Source organism: Prionailurus bengalensis, chromosome C2 (genome assembly GCF_016509475.1).
Source record: "Prionailurus bengalensis isolate Pbe53 chromosome C2, Fcat_Pben_1.1_paternal_pri, whole genome shotgun sequence".
Taxonomy (NCBI): domain Eukaryota; kingdom Metazoa; phylum Chordata; class Mammalia; order Carnivora; family Felidae; genus Prionailurus; species Prionailurus bengalensis.
In genome coordinates, this window is record NC_057350.1 from 109,958,747 (window position 1) to 109,978,764 (window position 20,018).

At 37.2% G+C, this 20,018-nt stretch overlaps 1 protein-coding gene across 7 annotated transcripts in view; it reads left to right on the top strand.

The window, feature by feature from the left end:
- PLCH1 (phospholipase C eta 1) overlaps window positions 1–20,018 on the top strand; it is a 219,594-nt gene that overhangs the window by 129,903 nt on the left and 69,673 nt on the right. For all 7 annotated transcript variants that reach the window (XM_043595074.1, XM_043595073.1, XM_043595068.1 and 4 more), the window contains 3 exons: window positions 803–1,046; window positions 11,430–11,559; window positions 15,034–15,204. In XM_043595074.1, coding sequence (XP_043451009.1) covers window positions 803–1,046; window positions 11,430–11,559; window positions 15,034–15,204 — 545 coding nt within the window. The remainder of the gene's footprint in view (window positions 1–802; window positions 1,047–11,429; window positions 11,560–15,033; window positions 15,205–20,018) is intronic.

Below are 20,018 nucleotides of genomic sequence, written 5' to 3' on the forward strand. Positions count from 1 at the left end.
AATGGATCTCATGTTTCTGTATCTTACACTTTTTCTCCTGGGATGCCACCTTGTTTCTCTCTACCTCTCCAAGCCCTGCTCTCCCTTCATCATCCTAGCATTCTTTCTATAAATGCTCATCACATTTAGCTCTGCTATTCGGTTTTTTCCCTTCCAGTTTTTAACTGTCATCTTATATGTGTTGTAAAACTCCAAGGTCAGTTCGAGGTCTTCATATGTTTTCCCTGTGCAAATATGTAAACTATAAATTTGATGTATTCATAATCTCCTTTTTCTACCAGTCTTTTTGCCCTGATGCATACATCAATCTTCCTATCATAAATTTCAACATATCCTGACTAAAAGCTTGAGAGGGCATTATCCAGGCTGCGCAGGAAGGTAGAGTGGTATGTGGAGAGGGTTAATGGCAGGAAATGACAGGGCTTGTAGTTCACTTTTGAACTTAATACCATGATTCACAGACAGTGAGTTTGTTCATGCTTATTTTTTTTAATGCTTATTTATTTTTGAGAGGGAGAGAGAGAGACAGAGCACAAGCGGGGGAGGGGCAGAGAGAGGGGGAGGCACAGAATCTGAAGCAGGCTCCAGGCTCTGAGCTGTCAGCACAAAGCCCGATGTGGGGCTCAAACTCACAAATCGTGAGATCATGACCTGAGCTGAAGTTGGACGCTCAACCGACTGAGCCACCCAGGCGCCCCATGTTCATGCTTATTTTTAAAATTTAAGATGATTTTGCTATTTTTTTCTTAATACATGTACATATCTCCACGTGCCACATAACTGCATTTCACTTTCCTCACAGTACTTATTGACTCCATTTACAAAGTCACCGAAGGTCGGCAGTCTGAAATATTCCACAGACAAGCTGAGGGGCACTTCGATCCCAGCTGCTGCTTTACCATCTACCATGGCAACCACATGGAGTCTCTGGATCTCATCACCTCCAACCCTGAGGAGGCCCGCACCTGGATCACAGGCCTCAAGTACCTGATGGCCGGCATCAGTGATGAAGATTCACTTGCCAAGCGGCAGAGGACCCACGACCAATATCCTCCCTAGAATGTTAATTTTGAGCTGTGTGTGTGTGTGTGTGTGTGTGTGTGTGTGTGTGTGTGTATTAGACTTTATTTTATTTTTTCCTATAATTTTGGGACTTAAAGCTACTTTTCTTTCTTTCTCTTTCTTTACCCCTAGCACCTTTCTGCTCTCTCCTCACTCTCATCCCAAGTAAATGAATGCGTCGAACATACAGAAACTTAAGCTTGCATGAACTCAGGAGCAGGCTTTTTCTGAGGAGATTGAATTTAGCTTCACAATCTGAGAGGTCTCCAACTGCAGCCTAATGTTTCCTAAGAGAGATTAGATAGCTGGGAAAGTGTTTATTTGATTACAAATCCTGCTTTGTAATCAAGTCAGTTTAGTTGAACAAGTACTTTTGAGTTCCAATTACACACACGGTATTAAGCTCCTTCCTGCCTTCTCTCTCTCTCTTTAATTTACAGTGTGGAAACTGATTGATACTGAAGGGGAAGTCATTTTTTACACAATACCATTTACCTTCTCTAAATTCTTCAAGAAACTGGGAGACTCATCTGAGTCGCCTTAATTAAACTCATTTCTTGAGGTCCTGTGGTGCTGACAAGATAAATAGTTAACATGCTTGGTCTGAAGGCACCTCTTCTGCTGCTATGGAGCTGGTCATGTGACATGGCCTTTTTGGCCTCAATTTCCTTATGTGTAAAGTGAGGGCGATAGAGTTGTTGACTGTTTTGGTTTCCTTCTGCACATTTTGCAGGGTCTTAAAACACATGTGCCCCAATCTATGAAGGGAGTAGTCCTACTTCCTTGGAATGTGTGTCCTAAATTTGTCCCCCAGAGTAGTGATAAATTTGTGCTGCTCTAGTTATAATTCCAGACCCAGGGTATTGTTTGAGCAGAGTGGAAATATTCAGCCCATGAAAGGATTTTTGACAGTGGGAAGGTCTGAGCTGATGAGCCATGATATTTTCATCAATATTCACAGCATGCAGATAAAGGCACCTGGGATTCATAAATGAACAAAATGCAAACATAGAAAGGAACTTTCTGTGCTTTATTCTTTCATTTGGTTCTTAACTCCTTAACATTTGGTAAAAAACAAACAAAATGCTGAATAAAATTGCTTTCTTGTCTAAACCACAGAATCATATTAACAGTGCCTCGAACTAAAACAATATTCATTTCTCATGAACAGGAGATGTGAGATAGGGCAGTTCAAGAACTGGTTAATCAGTGGCTCAGTGATGTCACCCAAGACCTGGGTTCTGCCGTTCTCAGCATGTTGGCATGGTCCTTGGGCGGGTTGCCCCTTGGTCAGACAGAGGTGCAGCAGCTTTGGGCAGCAGCTCCAAACACAGCCCTGCCCAGAGGAAGCATAGTTTTCTTCTCACAAAGCTTCTTTTTAAGAGGATTGTAAATCTTTCCAGGATGTCCACCCCAGCCCAAGACTAAATATCATCATTGGCCAGAATTGTTACTGCAGGTCCATTCCTGAACCAGTCTTCGATAAAATAAATCAATTAGCGTAACTGGGCTTTGAGCTCAAGACTCTTTTGCATGCTTAAAAACTAAAGACTCTATATAGAGTTTTTGTTTATGTGGGTTTCATCTTAATGTTTATTTTTGAGAGAGAGGAAGACACAGAATCCAAATCGGGCTCCAGGCCCTGAGCTGTCAGCACAGAGCCTGACGCGGGGCTGGAACTCATGAACAGTGAGAACATGACCTGAGCCGAAGCTGGATGCTTAATCCACTGAGCCACCCAAGTGCCGCCGAAAACTATTTTTCAAAGCAAAACAAATTTGTGAGAAAGAGTAGTGTTGCTTTTCACTTTGCAAGTCACTTTAATGTGTATCTGGATAGAACACATGCATTTTCCTATCTGTTTCTGCCTTCAGTCTGCATGTTGTATTGTTTTGGTGGAAATGCATGAAGAAAATTTAGCCTCACACACATAAAAAGTGGGAAAAGGGGGCTCCTCTTGGTTATGAGGACCCTTTGAATTGTACTTTGGAGACAGCTATACTAACATCCATCAAAATACCCCTTCTGCCTTCATTAAAGCTCATGGTTCTTGCACACCTGAACAAAATAGAGGTTCTTCAACAAGGAAGAAAGAAGGAAAATTGCCGTAGGGGAGGACAATCAATTCTAGAGGTTATTAGAACTTTACTAGAACAAGTTCACAATATTCCAGAGCTTTTAGCCACTTATATAAATGACTTTCATAAGCCTTGAAGTAGAGCAGTAAGAGAAATGGGCATATTGTTTCTTTTTAAGTGGTAGCAAAATTTCCCCCTTTGTTAGATCTTTCTAGTTACCCTAGAAATGCATGCTCATTGAGGTAAGCCAGAGAATACAGAGTTGCATAAAGAAAACGTCAGTAATCTTCACCCCTATCAGTTTTGCACCTTCTTCTCCAAGGTTACTGATGTTAACAATTTGATGCGCACTCTTATCTCCCCCACTCCATTTTTGGATCAGGTTGTTTGTTTTTCTGTTGTTGACTTTTAAGAGTTCTGTATGTTCTGGATATTAATCACTTATCAGTTACATGATTTGAAAATATTTTCTTCGATTCTGTTGGTGTTTTTACTTTATTGATAATGTCCTTGGTGCACAGAATTTTTAAATTTTTCATGAAGTCCAATTTGTTTTTTTCTGATGTTTATTTTTGGGAGAGAAAGACAGAGCACGAGTGGGGGAGGGGAAGAGAGAGAGGGAGACACAGAATCTGAAGCAGGCTCCAGGCTCTGAGCTGTCAGCTCAGAGTTCAAAGAGGGGCTTGAACCCACGCCATAAGATCATGACCTGAGCTGAAGTCTGACACTTAACCGACTGTGCCACCCCAGGTGCCCCTGTCTGTTTTTTTCTTTTGTCACCTGTGCTTTGGTGTCATACCCAAGAAATGATTGTCAAATCCCATGCTATGAAGATTTTGTTCTCTTTTCTGTTAAGAGTTTTATTGTTTTAGGTCTTACATTTATGTCCTTAATCCATTTTGAGTTAATTTTTGTGGATAGTGTTAGGTAGTGGTCCAACTTCATTCTTTTGCATGTTGATATCCAAGTTTTCCAGGCCCATTTGTTGAAAAGACTGTCCTTTTTCTATAAAATGGTCTTGGCAACCTTGTCAGAAATCATTTGACCATAGATGTGAGGGTTTATTTCTGAGCTGTTTTATTCTATTGGTTTATATGTTTGTCTTCATACTAATACAACACTGTTTTGATTGTTGTAACTTTGAGATAAGTTTTGAAATCAGGAAGTGTGAGTCTTTCAAGTTTGTTCTTTTTCATGATGGTTTGGCTTCTCAGGGTCCCTTGGTATTCCATATGAATTTTAGGATTGGTTTTTCTATTTCTGCAGAAAAATATCATTGGGATTTGGATAGAAATTTCATTGAATCTGTAGATTCCTTTAGTAGTATTGACATTTTAACTAAATTATCTTCCAATCCATGAACATCGGATGTGTTTTCATTTAGCTATGTCTTCTTAAAATTTTTCAGCAATGTTTTGTAGATTTCATTGTGCACCTTTTTTACCTCCTTTATTCCTATTTTATTATTTTGATGTGATTATAAATGGAATTGTTTTTGTAGTTCCTTCTCAGATTGTTATTGTTCATATATAGAAATGCAACCAATTTTTGTGTGTTGACTTTGTATCCTGCTATTTTGCTGAATTCATTTATCCTAACAGCTTTTGTTGTGGAGTCTATAAGGTTTTCTCTATATAAGATCATATCATCCACAAACATAATTTTACTTCTTTCTAATTTGGATGCCCTCCCTCCCTTCCTCCCTCCCTCCTTCCCATTGCCTAATTGCTCTGGCTAAAACTTAGTACTGTGTTGAATAAAAATGGTGAAAGCTGGCACCCTTGCCTTGTTCCTGATTTTAGAGGAAGAGCTTTCAGTCTTTCATTATTGAATATGATATTTACCGTGTTTTTTTTCATATGTGGCTTTTAATATGTTGAGGTAGTTTTCTTTTGTTCCTATTGTGTTGAGTGTTTTTATCATTAAAGGGTATTGAATTTTGTCAAATCTTTTTTCTGCATCGATTGAGATGATCATGTGTTTTTTTCCTTCAGTACGTTGATATGGAATATTACATTAATCCATTCTCATATGTTGAACCATCCTTATTTTGCAGGAATAAATCCCTCTTGGTCATGGTGTATAATTCTTTTAGTATACTGCTGAATTTTATTTGCTAGTATCTTGTTGAGGATTTTTGCATGATTGTTTATTGGTCTGTATTTTTGTTTTTCTTGTAGTATCTTTGCCTGGGTTTATGAGCATAATGCTGGCCTCATAGAATGAGTTAGGAAATGTTCCCTCTTCTTTAATTTTTTGGGAAAATTTGAGGATTGGTGTTAGTTCTTTTAATGTTTGGTAGAATTTACCAGCGAAGCTATCAAGGTCAAGTCTCAAGTTTTCTTTGTTGAAAAATTTTTGGTTACTGATTCAAGCTCCTTACTAGTTATAGATCTGTTCATGTTTTGTTTTCTTTGTGGTTTAGTCTTTGTAGGTTTTGTGTTTCTAGGATTTGTCCATTTCATTTAGGTTATCCACTTTGTAAGCATTCAATTGTTCATAGTACTCTCTCTCTTTTTAAATGTTTGTTTCTTTGTCTGTTTGTTTTTTAATATGAAATTTATTGTCAAATTGGTTTCCATACAACACCCAGTGCTCATCCCAACAGGTGCCCTCCTCAATGCCCATCACCCTCTCTTACCTCCTTCCCACCCCCCATCAACCCTCAGTTTATTCTCAGTTTTTAAGAGTCTCTTATGATTTGGCTCCCTCCCTCTCCAACTTTTTTTTTTTCCTTCTCCTACCCCACGGTCTTCTGTTAAGTTTCTCAGGATCCACATAAGAATGGATAAAGAAATTGTGGTTTATATACACAATGCAATACTACTTGGCAATGAGAAAGAATGAAATATGGCCTTTTGTAGCGACGTGGATGGAACTGGAGAATGTTACGCTAAGTGAAATAAGTCATACAGAGAAAGATACCATAGTACTCTCTTTAAATCCTTTTTATTTCTGTAGAATTGGTAATAATGTTCTTACTTTTGTTTCTGATTTTAGTATTAATTTGAATTCTTTCTCTTTTTTTTCAAAGAAACCTACATTTTATTTCAATGATTTTTTTTCTCTTGTTTTCTTTCTCCATTTCATTGCTCTTTCCTCCAATCTTTCTTATTTTCTGCCTTTTCTGCCAGCTTTGGATTTTTAAATTTTATTTACTTATTTATTGCTAGTTTTGGATTTAGTTTGTCTTTTTTTTCTAGTTCCTTAAGTGGTAAAGTTAAATGTTAATTTGAGATCTTTCTTAAATTTTATTTTTCATCTTTAAAAACATTTATTTTTAATTGAAGTATAGTTGACATGCAGTTACAGTGGCTTCAAGTGTATTTCTTATTTTTGAATGTAAGCATTTATAGCTGTAAATGTCTCTGTTAGCACTGCCTAAGTTTATATGTTGTTTCCATTTTCATTCATCTTTAAGTATTTTCTAATTGCCTTTATGATTTCTTCTTTGATCCATTGGTTATTTAAAAGTATATTGTTTAACTTCCATAATTTTGTAAATTTTCTAGTTTTCTTTTTGTTATTGATCTCATCCCATTGTGGTCAAAGAAGATACTTTGAATGATATCTGTGTTTAAAATTGGAGACTTAATTTAGGCCTACAATATTATCTATCCTGGAAAATGTTCTCTGTGTGCTTGAGAAGAATGTGTATGCTGCTGTTATTGTTGGTTCAAGTGTTCTGTACATGTCTGTTAGACCCAGTTGGTTTATTGTGTTGTTTATATTCTCTATTTCCTTACCTTCCATGTGGTTTTTCTATACTTTATTGTGAGTGGGATATTGAATTCTCCAACGATTACTGTAGAGCTATTTCCCCTTCAATTCTGTCAGTTTTTGCTTCATATATTTTGATTTGTCATTAGATGTGTAATTGTTATAATTGTTATATTTGAAACTTTTATCAACATATAATGTCCTTTTTTATCTTTTAGAAACATGTTTTGATTTAAAGCTTATTTTGTCTAATATTAGTAAATCCACCTCTGGTCCGTTTCTATTACTATTTGCATGTAATATCTTTTTCCATCATTTCACTCTCAACCTGTTCAGGTTTTTGGATCTTAAGTGAATCTCTTGTAGACAGCATATAGTTGGATCATGTGTTTTAATCTATTCTACCAATCTCTGTGTTTTGATTGGAGAATTTAATCCATTTACACTGATAAGGAGGGATTTTCTTCTCTCATTTTGCTGTTCACTTTCTATATGCGTTATAACTTTTTTGTCTTTTGTTTCCTGCATCTGCATTACTGTCTTTTTTGTTTGGTTGATACTTTTATAGTGAAATTTTAAATTCCTTTCTCATGTCCTTTTATACATTATAGCTGTTTTCTTTATGGTTACAATGGGGGTTACATTTAACATCATAAAGTTATAATATTCTAATTTGAATTTATACTAGCTTAGCTCAATAGCTTTTTGAACCTGATTTCGTTTGCCCGTGTTTACTGGCAATAGAAAGTTTTTGTGTTTGAATTAACCAGGTTGACAGCTGAGGGATTTCATATTCTGAAAATATGCTATTTGGAAAGCAAATGTACCCCAGAATTGCACAGGGAATAATTTTATAAGAAATATAGAAACAGTTGATGCTTGTGTCAGTGAGGAGAGAAAAGGACAGAGGAAATTAATAATAAAGAAGCTGATGTCAAAAATAGAATAGTTATGTTGAATCAGAGGACAATCCTCATACATATTTGTCAGGATTTGATAGGGTTGTAGGTAATATTTTAATAACAGAATAACATCTTTGGTTGGACATACATTTAATTACATTAGTTGAGGACAACATTACAAATAGGCCTGAAAATTTCAGCTGTGAATGAATAATGAGAATAGTGAATCTTAAGTGGCTGTATGAAAAAAATCCCTCCAGTGTAAAATGTAATTCAGGTTATTTCTGGAATATGGCCATGTTTCATGGAGGTAGATGCATTACTCATGTCTATTAATAGCAGTATAGTGTTGTGTTTAAGGACTAGTATTGCACTGCCTGGGATTTGGCCCCAATTCTGCCATGTACCGGGTAACTTTGGATAAGTAACTTAAACTCTTTTGCCTTAGAGTCTTTGTCTGTCACATGGTAATGGTGTTAATCATAGTGTGTGCCTTATGTAGTTGTGTGAAGATCAAATGAATTGATGTACACAAAGTGTTTAGAACACTGTCCAGCACAAATTAAACACTTATAAATAATAGCTACTATTTTATTGCTGAAGAGAGGTAAGGACTGGCAAATCTTTTGCTTTCCTCTTCAGATTAAGTCTGAAATCTCAGTGGCCCCAGCATGAAAGCCTCGGCATTTTTCTCCACCAGTCTGTTCTCCTCCATGATTTACCCACCTTATCTCTTGACCCCACAGGAGAAATTATTACCTCTGGAAGACTTTGGGCAGTCTCGAAAGGATGTTGTCAACTGAAGGTTTACACCTTCCCAGTAAATCAGGGGCCCTGCAAACTGTAGCCTGTAGGCAAATCTGGCCTAATGCCTTTTTTATATGTGGTCCTGAGCTAAGAAATGGTTTTCAGTGATTGGAAAAGTAAAATCAAAAGAAGAAGAATATTTTGTGAAATTCTGAAAATTATCTGAAATTTAAATTTCACTGTCCGTAAATAAAATTGTATTGGAACATAACAATGCCAATTAATTTATGTGGTGCTTATAGCCTCTTTTGTGTCACAATAGCAGAATTGAGTAGTTGCAGTTGAGAGCTGCAAAGCCTAAAATATTTACTATCAGGCCTTTTCCAGAAAAAGTTTGCCCAACCCTATGGTAAATACTACCATTCAGTACTTAGAATTTCCTTTAACTTTCTGATAGAAGATTCTCGGCCATAACTGTCATTCACTTTTTACTATCCCAGTTTTTCTTTGCAGAATGATTGTTTCTCTTCTTAAACTCACCCTGTATGATGATGTGAATCATTAATTTAGAGCTTTCTTGAGTCCTCATATCTTAATTATGAAGAATAGCTTTAAGATATCAGAATACTTTTACCTGTAATTGTATACCATGTGTACTGTTACTGGGAGAGAATGGTTTTTCCTTTCATAGAATCTTAGAGTTGGAAGGGACTTCAAAGTCATCTAGTTGTGTTCACTGACGTTATAGATGAGGAAATGCAAGGCCCAAGAGGTGTGCCATAAGTGAGCCACTGTCACAGTGCCAGGTCAGCAGAATCAGGACTAGTGTCTGTTTCTCAGTTGGATTCTACCTCTATGTTTTACCAATCCCATATTCCCTAAACCAATTGTCAAGGCCAGTTTATATGTTGACACTGAAGGCCTTATAGACACAGGCCTATTCTAGGGTTTGTACTGGCAGAATACTCATTTTTAGGGTTTGCTTGTCCTTGACTCTTCTCTGGAGAAATCTTTGAGAGGCTTTGGTAAGGAAGTATAAAATAAAAGGATGAAAATATGACTGCTCTTGGACTCATTTCATGACTTCTTTGAACACAGAGCAGTGTCCACAGTCATAAGAAATAGAGATGGATGGGGACTGTGTGTCCAGAAAACAGAAAAAAAAATGAGATTCAGGTATTTATTAATAATTGGCCCAAATGTTTCACTCTTTTGATTCTTCAGTTATTTTTACCCTAGTCCTGGGTCACCTGTTAACTTCCCGACGTCATGTATAATGAGGTCCTTCTATGAGAAGTTGAATTATAAAGAACTGGGCTGGTTATTTTCCAATGTTATAAAGGGAACAAAATGTGAAACAAGGTATTTACAGTATTTAGGTATTTAAATCTAGAAGAAATAAGTCTTTATGGTTGTTTTTACTTCCTGAGGTCCTGTCTCCTACAATCATAATTTGAATTGCCTAAGAAATGTAAATATGCTATGTTATACTTTTAGTGTTTTGACTTAACATGAAAATCAGTTTGATATCATCTGCTTGAGGCAAATATTATCCATTTTCCTCTCTCCACCTACTCTCATTCTCCTATTTGTTGGTTTTAAACCTATGCCTTCCCTTACTTTGATTTTCTGGTTTCTTTCCACCACCTTTATTTCCCTTCAAATTTTGAAGCCCAGTTTGGTTTTCTAAGTGTGCACATGATTCCTGCACACTTGTTTATTTGTTTATTTTGAGAGAGGGAGAGAGAGAGAGAGAACGTGAGCTGGGGAGGGGGAATAGAATCTGGAGCAGGCTGCATGCTGTCAGGGGATGGGGCTCAATCTCTCGAACCCTGAGATCATGACCTGAGGTGACATCAGAGTTGGATGCTTAACTGACTGAGCCCCACAGGTGCCCCTTGAATTATTCATTTAAAAAAAAAAATTCAGATCACCCATTGGTTACCATTTATTCTGCTTCCTCATGATGTGAAACAACCCAAGAGTCACTCCCCCTGAGGGTTTTTTTTTTTAAAACCTCAGGTCACATGATGTAAATCTTCTGTATCTAAACTCCGCTTCATACCCTCAGTCACTGAATATCCTACCTGCAATTTGAGCGTAACCTCTAACATATGAGGTTTGCTTTTGATTTAGAAATTTGAGGCTTTTAGGTAAGAACCTTCCAAGCTAGTAATATGGAGATGAATATAGTATAGAGACGGATCTGCTGTATAGGAGATAAGAATACTAGACTAAGTTTCCAAAAATGTGGATCTCTTACTAATTTATCCTTAACAAATTTCTGCTGGGGGACCTGGGGGGTCTGGGGGGATGGAGTGTGCTGGGTTCTGCACTGACATCGCGGAGACTGCTTGGGATTCTCTCTCTCCCTCTCTCTCTGCCCCTCCTCTGCTTGCTCTCTCTTTGTCTGAGTAAACCAACATTTTTTAACAATTTCTCTTCCTCTAGTTTTATATCCTCATCTGAACAATGAGGAGATTCAACTAGACAGTTTCTAAATGTAGGAGTGGACTGAGAAAGGGGAACTGAAAAAGTTGTCTAGTGTGGGGTATTGTGAAGGTAAAAATACGCTAACTGGAAGGTCATAGAGGAAGAAGATAAGGCCTGAATTTGGTATATTTGAGGTTTCATCACATCGTATTCCTTTACAGATTAGATAAAAATGTGTGAGTTAAACAAACTCCCAGAAGAACTTGGTTTGACTCTCATTTCAAAGTGAAGGGAATCACCTCCAAGCACTCACTCCCCTGTTGCCTGTTGTCACTGGTAGCAGATCACTAGTCCGTGGATTGCAGGCAGGGCCTTCTCCAAAGAATTTCTTCTCAAGCTCTGTGTTAATGATAAATGTCCTTGTGAGTATTCTGTGAGAGCAGTTTTTATTTTCATGAAAAAAGTGTTTCTCTTGACCTTTCTTCATGTGGGTAAAGCAGACCTTTGAGGAAGCTGATAAGAATGGTGATGGCTTATTGAATATTGAAGAGATACACCAGTTGATGCATAAACTAAATGTCAATCTGCCCCGAAGAAAAGTCCGACAAATGTTTCAGGTATGTTTTCACAAATGGGTTGGCTTTTTGTAAAATACACGTTGCATGTTATTGATGTACTTAGATATTTCAAAGGCTATTTTGTTATGTTGGAAGTTGGTATCACCTGCTCTGTAGTGTTTTATTTTTCTTTGATGAAAAGAGAGGCGTTTTGTTTCATGAAGGAAAAAAAGACTTCCGAAACTTAGCATGTGTCCACAGTTTCACTTCCTAAAATGCTTTTTTATTGTTGCTCTTTTCAGAGAGTAATTATAAGACTACCTGGCACTTAGATATTGGAGCAAACTCCGTGAAGTCCCTTCGAGAGGGTGATAACATCTCATGTGTCTACCTCACAGAGCTCTTGTGAGGATCAGAGTAAAGACTTAGTAACATGAAAAAAACAGCACTTATTAAGTTCTCAAGAGACTCTGTTTTGTTTCAGAGGAGTTTAAGATTTAGAATCCATGATTCTCAGAAGTGCTACATCACTCCTACCATTTTGGGAGCTCTCCAGAAGTTCATTCAACTGCCTGTTAGTATTAGATGAGATGCCCTTTCCCTGTTGGTCAGTCCTTGAGGAAAATCTTTGGGCCCAGACTTATTCTGTGGCACCCAGCTGGGATTGCACTTAGTCCTCTGTCTGAGGTGCAGAAGTGAGCTCTGTTAAGTGGGTGCGAAGACAATGTTAGATTATAACTAACAGCTAATATATTAACTTAGGAAGTGCTCTTATTTGGAGATAAGTCATAACCACAATCCATGTTTTGCGATAATTTTCTATTCTAAGTGATATTTTGTATCTCGGTGATATTTTGTACATATAAAAATAAGCAGAAGGTGTGAAATTGTGTGATGGTTAATGTTTTGTGTTTCCTTTGTTTTCTAACCATTTGTCCTTAGAGGTGGGAAGGGCACAAATGACATGAGGGATGAGGGGCAGTGAGGAATGGTGGAGGCTGGCTCCATTCTGTGACCTCTTACAGTGGGCCTGTGCTTGGGAAGCTCTTGGCTGGACACGGTTTGCAGCGAAGGGAACTTGGTCCCGTTGCACTGGAGAACAACATAAGAGAGAGGAAAGAAGACGAAGGAATATGCTCTAGAAGGAACCCTGGAGATGGAGTGAGGGACTTGGGAGGGGAAATGTGTTGTCACAAAGAAAGTGAACTGTCCTTCAACTTAATGGGAAGTTTTGCCATGTTCCTGGTACTCCCTGTGACATCTCACTTTTGCTTGTTGCGAGCCCCACACTCCCATCTGTTCCTTTTCATAGAAAATGCTCATTGTACTGAACAGTAGCTGCTGATTAAATCAGAAGGCCCAAGCTTAAAGAGAAAGGCAAAGTCTATACATGCAAAAATAATGATGGGAGAGTACTTTTTGGAAGTAAGATAAAGAAATAACATAAGCTATTGATCTATTTTTACTTATATGTTTTCCCCCTTCAGACACTTTTTAATTTCTTTTAAAAAATTATTTTAAATGTTTATTTATTTGTGTGTGTGTGTGTGTGTGTGTGTGTGAGAGAGAGAGAGAGAGAGAGAGAGAGAGAGAGAGAGAGCGCGCGCGCATGAGTAGGGGAGGGGCAGAGAGAGAAGGAGACACAGAATCTGAAGCAGGCTCCAGGCTCTGAGCTGTCAGCACAGAGCCTGACGCGGGGCTCAACCTCATGATCCATGAGATCATGTCCTGAGCCGAAGTAGGACGCTTAACTGACTGAGCCACCCAGGTGCCCCAACACCTTTTTATTTCTAATGCACTAAACGTTGTAGAGGGTAAATCAGGAAATGTTTATGTCACATGTTTTATGCATTTTAAGTAAATCCTTTAGACAAACTTTAAGAAAACATCAGGGGGGTCTTTTTGTGACCTTTAGGTTTAAAGACTTATCAAGCCAGAAGTGATAGAACATTTCTAGATAGAACATTTCCACTGTAGGTCTTGCATCTAGCAGGGTTGTGTAAATGCCCTTCATGGGAGTGAGAGGACCAAAGATCTTAGCATTGTCTCAGGAACATTCTTCTTCTGGCTGAATTGCTGGTACAGACATTGAAGCCTTTCTAGAGGTTTCTTCGCTTTTGTTATTGTAGAGCTAGATTCAACTAAAAATTTTTAAAATAATCTATTCATTTATGGATAGCTCCTTTTGAAGTCTTTAGATGCTGTTGTTTAATGTGAGAGTTTTACTGTTCTTAATTGTTACAGCATTTACAAGGAAGTTGAAAAATGTTTCTTCTCTGTATCCAGGGTTAGATACTTTGAAACAAAATTAGGACAGAAATTTGAACATTAGACCCAGTTTCTTAAAATGCGGTGATTCTACAAACAAGCATCTCATACAGCAAAAATGTGGATATTTTATACACCATTCTCCTTCTACCTTTAAAAGGATAGAAGGCAACAGCAATCTGCCCTATAACGAAACTGTGTATGATTTAAATATTGGCTAAAGTATGTGTTCGTAATTGTCCCAAAGCTAACAAAGTTTTTAAAAAATCTATCTTTTATGAACATGTTGACTTTCAAAGCTATGTTTGTGAGTATATGTCATAAAACCCATGCATTTCAAGTTGCCATTCATTCCCTGTCAGTTTTCGTTCGGTTACAACTGTGTTCATTTAAAATGGAGATCATGTAAATAGATTTGTTGCTCATAACATATCCCCAACAATTTTAGTGTTTTCTGGCAAATTCAGCCAATCAGAAGGAAGATACATGGTGAAAGATTCTTGCTCAATAATTACTAGAAACAAATTATTTCAACTAGAAATCAGTCTAAATGGATTTCTCAGACTTCTGTGGAGAGGAAACAAGGAGGTTTCAATGATCCTGATAGCTGTAAGAACAATAAACTACGTCTGTCAAATTAGGAGGGATTCTGTTATATTTAAAAACTGTATTGATTGGATTACATTCAGAAGCTGGTTAGAGACTGGTATTTTCATAACGTGTCGGATATTTTTTCTCTTTTGTTCATGATTCATTTTCTCCAAGATTTCTTTTTCATTAGTTTCTTCAAAAGATCAGCTTTTGGTTTAATTGCTCTCCCTTTGCTGATGTATCTATTTGGTTCTTTATTTCATTGCTTTTTGCTTCTGTTTATAATTTTTTTCCTTATATTTTCTTTAGCTTGATTTTTCTAGCTTTTTGAGTTGAATTATTATCTATTTTTAATCTACCTTGCTTTCTAATAAATTGAAAACTTTGTTTTCCTCTAATTACTTTTTTTTAAAGCTTTCTTTGTTGGTTTATAAATTTGCTGTGATCAGAGAAATTGGTTTTTATAAGGTTGATTGCTTATAACATGAAACTTTTTTTGTGGCCTAATAAATAGTCATTTTTTAAATGGTTCCATGTGTGCTTTAAAAGAATGTGTTTACCATTTGTGATACGCGTTCTAGCCTTTTTATAGTAAATATTATTTCTCAGCATCTCTGTACTGAATTTCCTATTTCAAACTCTCACACTGCCTTGTTTATTCTATGCCTCTTTCAGGAAGCTGATACAGATGAGAATCAGGGAACTTTGACATTTGAAGAATTCTGTGTTTTTTACAAAATGATGTCATTGAGACGGGACCTTTATTTGTTGCTCTTGAGCTACAGTGACAAGAAAGATCACCTAACTGTGGAAGAACTGGCTCAGTTTTTGAAGGTGGAACAAAAGGTATCATTGGACTGTTGAATTACATGTTTACTAAAAATATTTATGAATATACAGGCTTTTTCTGTTGGATATAGGTATACCTTATTTTTAGGATAGATGGGTAAATATCACAATTCCACCCAAAAAAATCTTATTTATGAATTATTTCTAACATGTTTCTAGCAGCTTTTAAGAGGGTGTGATAAATTGAACACTTGTATAATTTTTTACCTTAAATATGTTGAGTGTAGAAATGTACATTTTTCCACAAAGTAACGGATGTTAACTCATGTGTTTCATTGTACATATAATGGTTATGTTTTCTTTATACTAATAATATAGATAGGCATTTGTTAACTATGACATAATTCTTTTAACTTTTTAAAAGTGTTTGTTTATTTATTGAGACTGGGAGAGAGAGAGAGAGAGAGAGGGAGGGAGGGAGGGAGGGAGAGAGAGAACCCTGAAGCAGTCTCCATGCCATCAAGCACAGAGCCCGACATGGGGCTTGAACTCAGGAACCTTGAGATCATGACCTGAGCCGAAATCAAGAGTCAGACGCTTAAGCGACTGAGCCACCCAGGAGGTCCAAGTATGACATCATTTTTAGCTAGCAATCTAGTAATTCGTTGATAACTCTGATAGAAAATTGACATTTGATTATATGAGAAGACTAAGTAAATTAAGTCCCGATTAGCAAAGATAATCCCTAAATATATTTAAAACAAGACTTTTGATTTTAATACTATGTAGGGTCAACTGTGGTCAACAAAGCTGGTCTTCTCATACTACTTTTTTTTATATTGCCTTAAACTCTGTTTCTCACTAAAGTAGAAGAATAAGTGAGTGATTGAGGGGGTGTTAGCTTTATTGAGTATTACTTGACCAATGAAAATTGTGTATGTTTAAGGTGTACAATGTACGGTTTTGATATAATGTACACATTGTAAAATGATTACTACAATCAATCTAATTAACATTCATCACCTCACACCGTTCTGATTTGTGTGTGTGTGTGTGGTGAGAACACTTAAGATCAACTCTCTTAGCAAATGCCAAGTATATAATGCAGCATTATTAACTGTGGTCACCATGCTCTACATTAGATCTCCAGAACTTCTTGCTGTTTAATTGAACTTTTATACTCTTTGACCAACACCCTCCCATTCCCCCCAGTCCCTGTCAACTGTCACTCTACTCTGCTTTTATGATTTTGACTTTTTTAGATTCCACTTACCAGTGAGATCATGCATTTGTCTTTCTGTGTCATTTCACATAGCATAATTTCCTCTAGGTTTTAAATATGTCACAAATGGTGGATATGATTTAATCAATCTTGCCTACATAATGGGACATCTACCAAGACCCCTAAACCATGAGGTTTGGAGGGCTTCTGGGTTGGCGAAGCTACATGGACGGACTGGGAAGCGGAAGGGGTATGCCCTGAGAGGGCACAGATGCTCTGAACACCTTCCCCAAGGCTATTCATGAGTTGTACACTTTGTAGTAGACCAGTCCTAGTAAATAAAGCACTTTTCTGAGTTCTGGGAGTCATTCTAGTGAATTATGGGAACTGACAGAGACTTTTCCTTGACTAAACTCTAGATAGGCTTTTCTGAGTCCTTTTTTTGACTAGGCCCTGTTGTTGGGCCTTGTCCTCAAGAGTCCAGCTGTAGCAAGAATCCTGCTAAGACTCTTTAACCAAACCCCACATCCTTGATATCTAATCAACTCGATTTGTGATAAAATTCCCTATCTTTCACCATCTCCCACGTGATATCTGATCACTTTCTTTCCTTCAGCAAAGAACTCTGTTAGGTAGGGTTAGCCAGAATCCCACTTACCTCTAATGTTCCCTCCACTCCACCCTGATCCTTGCTATAAATCCCCTTGCCCATCCTGTATTTGGAACTGAGCCAGTACTGAGTTCTCTTTTCCCCTATTGCAATCGCTACTGATTAAAATATGTTTTTCTTGCTTTAACTACTGTCTAGGTCTGTTTTTTTATTTGATAGAGCCCCTAAATTTGTAGTAGGCCAAGCGGAAATGGGGGAAGCCTGAACACCTCATTTGCAGCTGGCATCTGAGATGGGTCAGTCTATGGGACTGAACCCTTAACCTGTGGGGTCTAATGCTAACTCCAGGTAGTTAGTGTCAGAACCAAATTGTGTTGTTGGACACCCAGTTAGTGCTGGAGAATCTAAAACTTGGTTGGTGTCAGAAAAAAAATATACTAGATGTGGTAATGATTTACTTTACCCCATTCCACAGTCACACACATTTTAGGAATAAGAGATTGAGATTTAATGAATTTTGATGTTGCTTTCTTAAGGATTAAGTGTTAGCAAAATGCTTGTATCAGAATCAGTTATTTTAATTAGTTTGCTAATTTGGCAAAGGGAGCAATTCTCCATTAACAAAGTTAGCTATAATACAGGTAGAACACAAGATGGAATAAAAGATTTATTGTTTTGCCCAGAAAATATGCTCTTCTACATATTTCTCCACTCCTCTCTTCTCTGCTCTGGTAACTACTTTTTCCACTCTCACCTGGAGAGCTCCTCTAATACAGAAGAAAGAACATTAGACCAGGGGCCTACGAGACCTACATTCCACATCTTACAAGCTTTTGTGGCTGGAGGATCTTGGGCAGATCATTCATTATCATTTCTGAGCCTTTATTTCCTTATCTATAAAAGGGAGCTTACATCTACCTTTCCTATCTCACAGTGTCAACTTGGACATTGATCGTAATGATGAATGTGAAGGCCCTTTGACATAGATGTTCAGAAGCACAGCAATGTGACAAATTAAAATTACAATATTTAAAGCTACTGACTTCAAATTCATTTGGACAAGTGGAAGTAACCTAGTCCATTTGAATAGCAATAGTGGATATCACTTGCTAAGGGGCATGTGTTTCTGTCCTCCTTTTGGTTACATTGACATTCAACCAGTAGACTTAATTGGGGAAAACAGAAGCCAGTGTTCTATGACATCTGCTTCTGGTGGATGATTACCTGTATCCAGTTTAATTTTCTAAATTAACTTGAAGCTACATATGGGTGTACTCTGAAAGAAAGTTTTAAAAAATTATCATATATCGAGATGCATAAACCATAAAGGAAAATATTAATGTCTTGAAGCTTTAAGTTTATATGTGGTCCAATTTATCAAATGCCATAAAGTTAATGTCTAGCACAAACTAGGTATTTGTAACACACAAAGGGAGAAATAGTGAAATTCCTTAATATGGAAAGTACTGTCACAGGCAGTTGAGGGGAAAAAAATGAATACCCAATAGAAACACAGGCAAAACATTTGAAACATGAAAAATTTCATAAAAACTCAATAAACCTATGAAATTTCACCCTTCATTAGTAATTCAAATATCTATAACAAAATGAAAAGACCATTTTCCACCCGCCAGACATATAAAAGTTAAAAAAAAAATACCATCAAACATGGTATCCATTTCTTAGATTTCCAGTGAAGTTGTGGAATGGTATAATCTTTCCATCAGATAGTTTAATTATTAAATTTTATATAATTTATAAGACTTTGACCAATTTGTTTTACTTCTAATAGTTCATTCTAAGGAAATAATTGTGTACAGAAAAGAAAGGATGTAAAGTTGTGCATTTTATTTATTTATTAAAGAATTTTTTTTGTTAATGTTTATTTTTGAGAGAGAGAGCGAGAGACAGAAACAGAGAGTGAGTCGGGGAGAAGGGGTGGGCAGAGAGAAGAAGAAACAGAATCTGAAGCAGGCTTCTGGCTTTGAGCTGTTAGCACAGAGCCTGATGTGGGGCTGAAACTCACCAACCACAAGATCATGACCTGAGCTGAGGTCCGACGCCTAACTGACTGAGCCACCCAGGTGCTCCACTTGTGCATTTTATTTTATTTATTTTTAAATTTTTTTTAAGGTTTATTTATTTTTGAGTGAAAGAGAGTGTGAGTGGGAGAGGGGCAGAGAGAGAGAAGGAGATACAGAATTGGAAGCCGGCTCTGAGCTGTCAGCACAGTGCCTGTCATGGGGCTCCAGCTCACCAGTCATGAGATCATAACCTAAGCCGAAGTCGAACACTTAACCGACTGAGCCACCCAGGTGCCCTTTGTGCATTTTAAAATAGAGAAAAATTGCTCCCTCTCTCTCTCTGCCCCTCCCCTGCTCATACTCTGTCTCTCTCAAAAATAAATAAAACACATTAAAAAAATTAATAGAGAAAAATTGGACACAATCTAAAATGTGCAGGATCAGAGTCATTGGTTAAGAGTTTTGTGGGATTTTGAATTTTAAAATGGAATTTTTCACAATGGAGCAAATTGGAGGCAATTTGACCATTCATATGGCAGTAATTCATTCATTTCTGATGGCATAAAATTGGTGTAGACATCAGAGTATTCAACTTACAGATTTACTCAGTTGTGAAATAAAATATCATTGCTGGCCATATGTGATGTCAAAGATTATCTGAAATCAAATATTGGCCCATGGGTCAGACTTTTATTTCACTGAAGTCCTCTGAAAATTGAATTTATACCTTTGACAGGTCCAAATGCTGTTTGATTACGTCTTTCATTTTTAAAACTTGTATGTGCTAAGAGAAATTCTCTCTGTCTTTTATACCCATGAAGAAGTGCCAATTAGAAGAGACCAGCTGGCTGACATTTCTCTTTCATTCTTCCTTGCAACCACAGATAAAGATCACTGACATCCGCTAGCTTGTGATTCCAGAGTACTAGGTTTGGTTGAGGTTTTTTGGTTTCATTTTCCCCCCTGTGTTTGCCAAAAGGCAGTCTATGTCTCCTCCAGATTTACTCTCCATTTA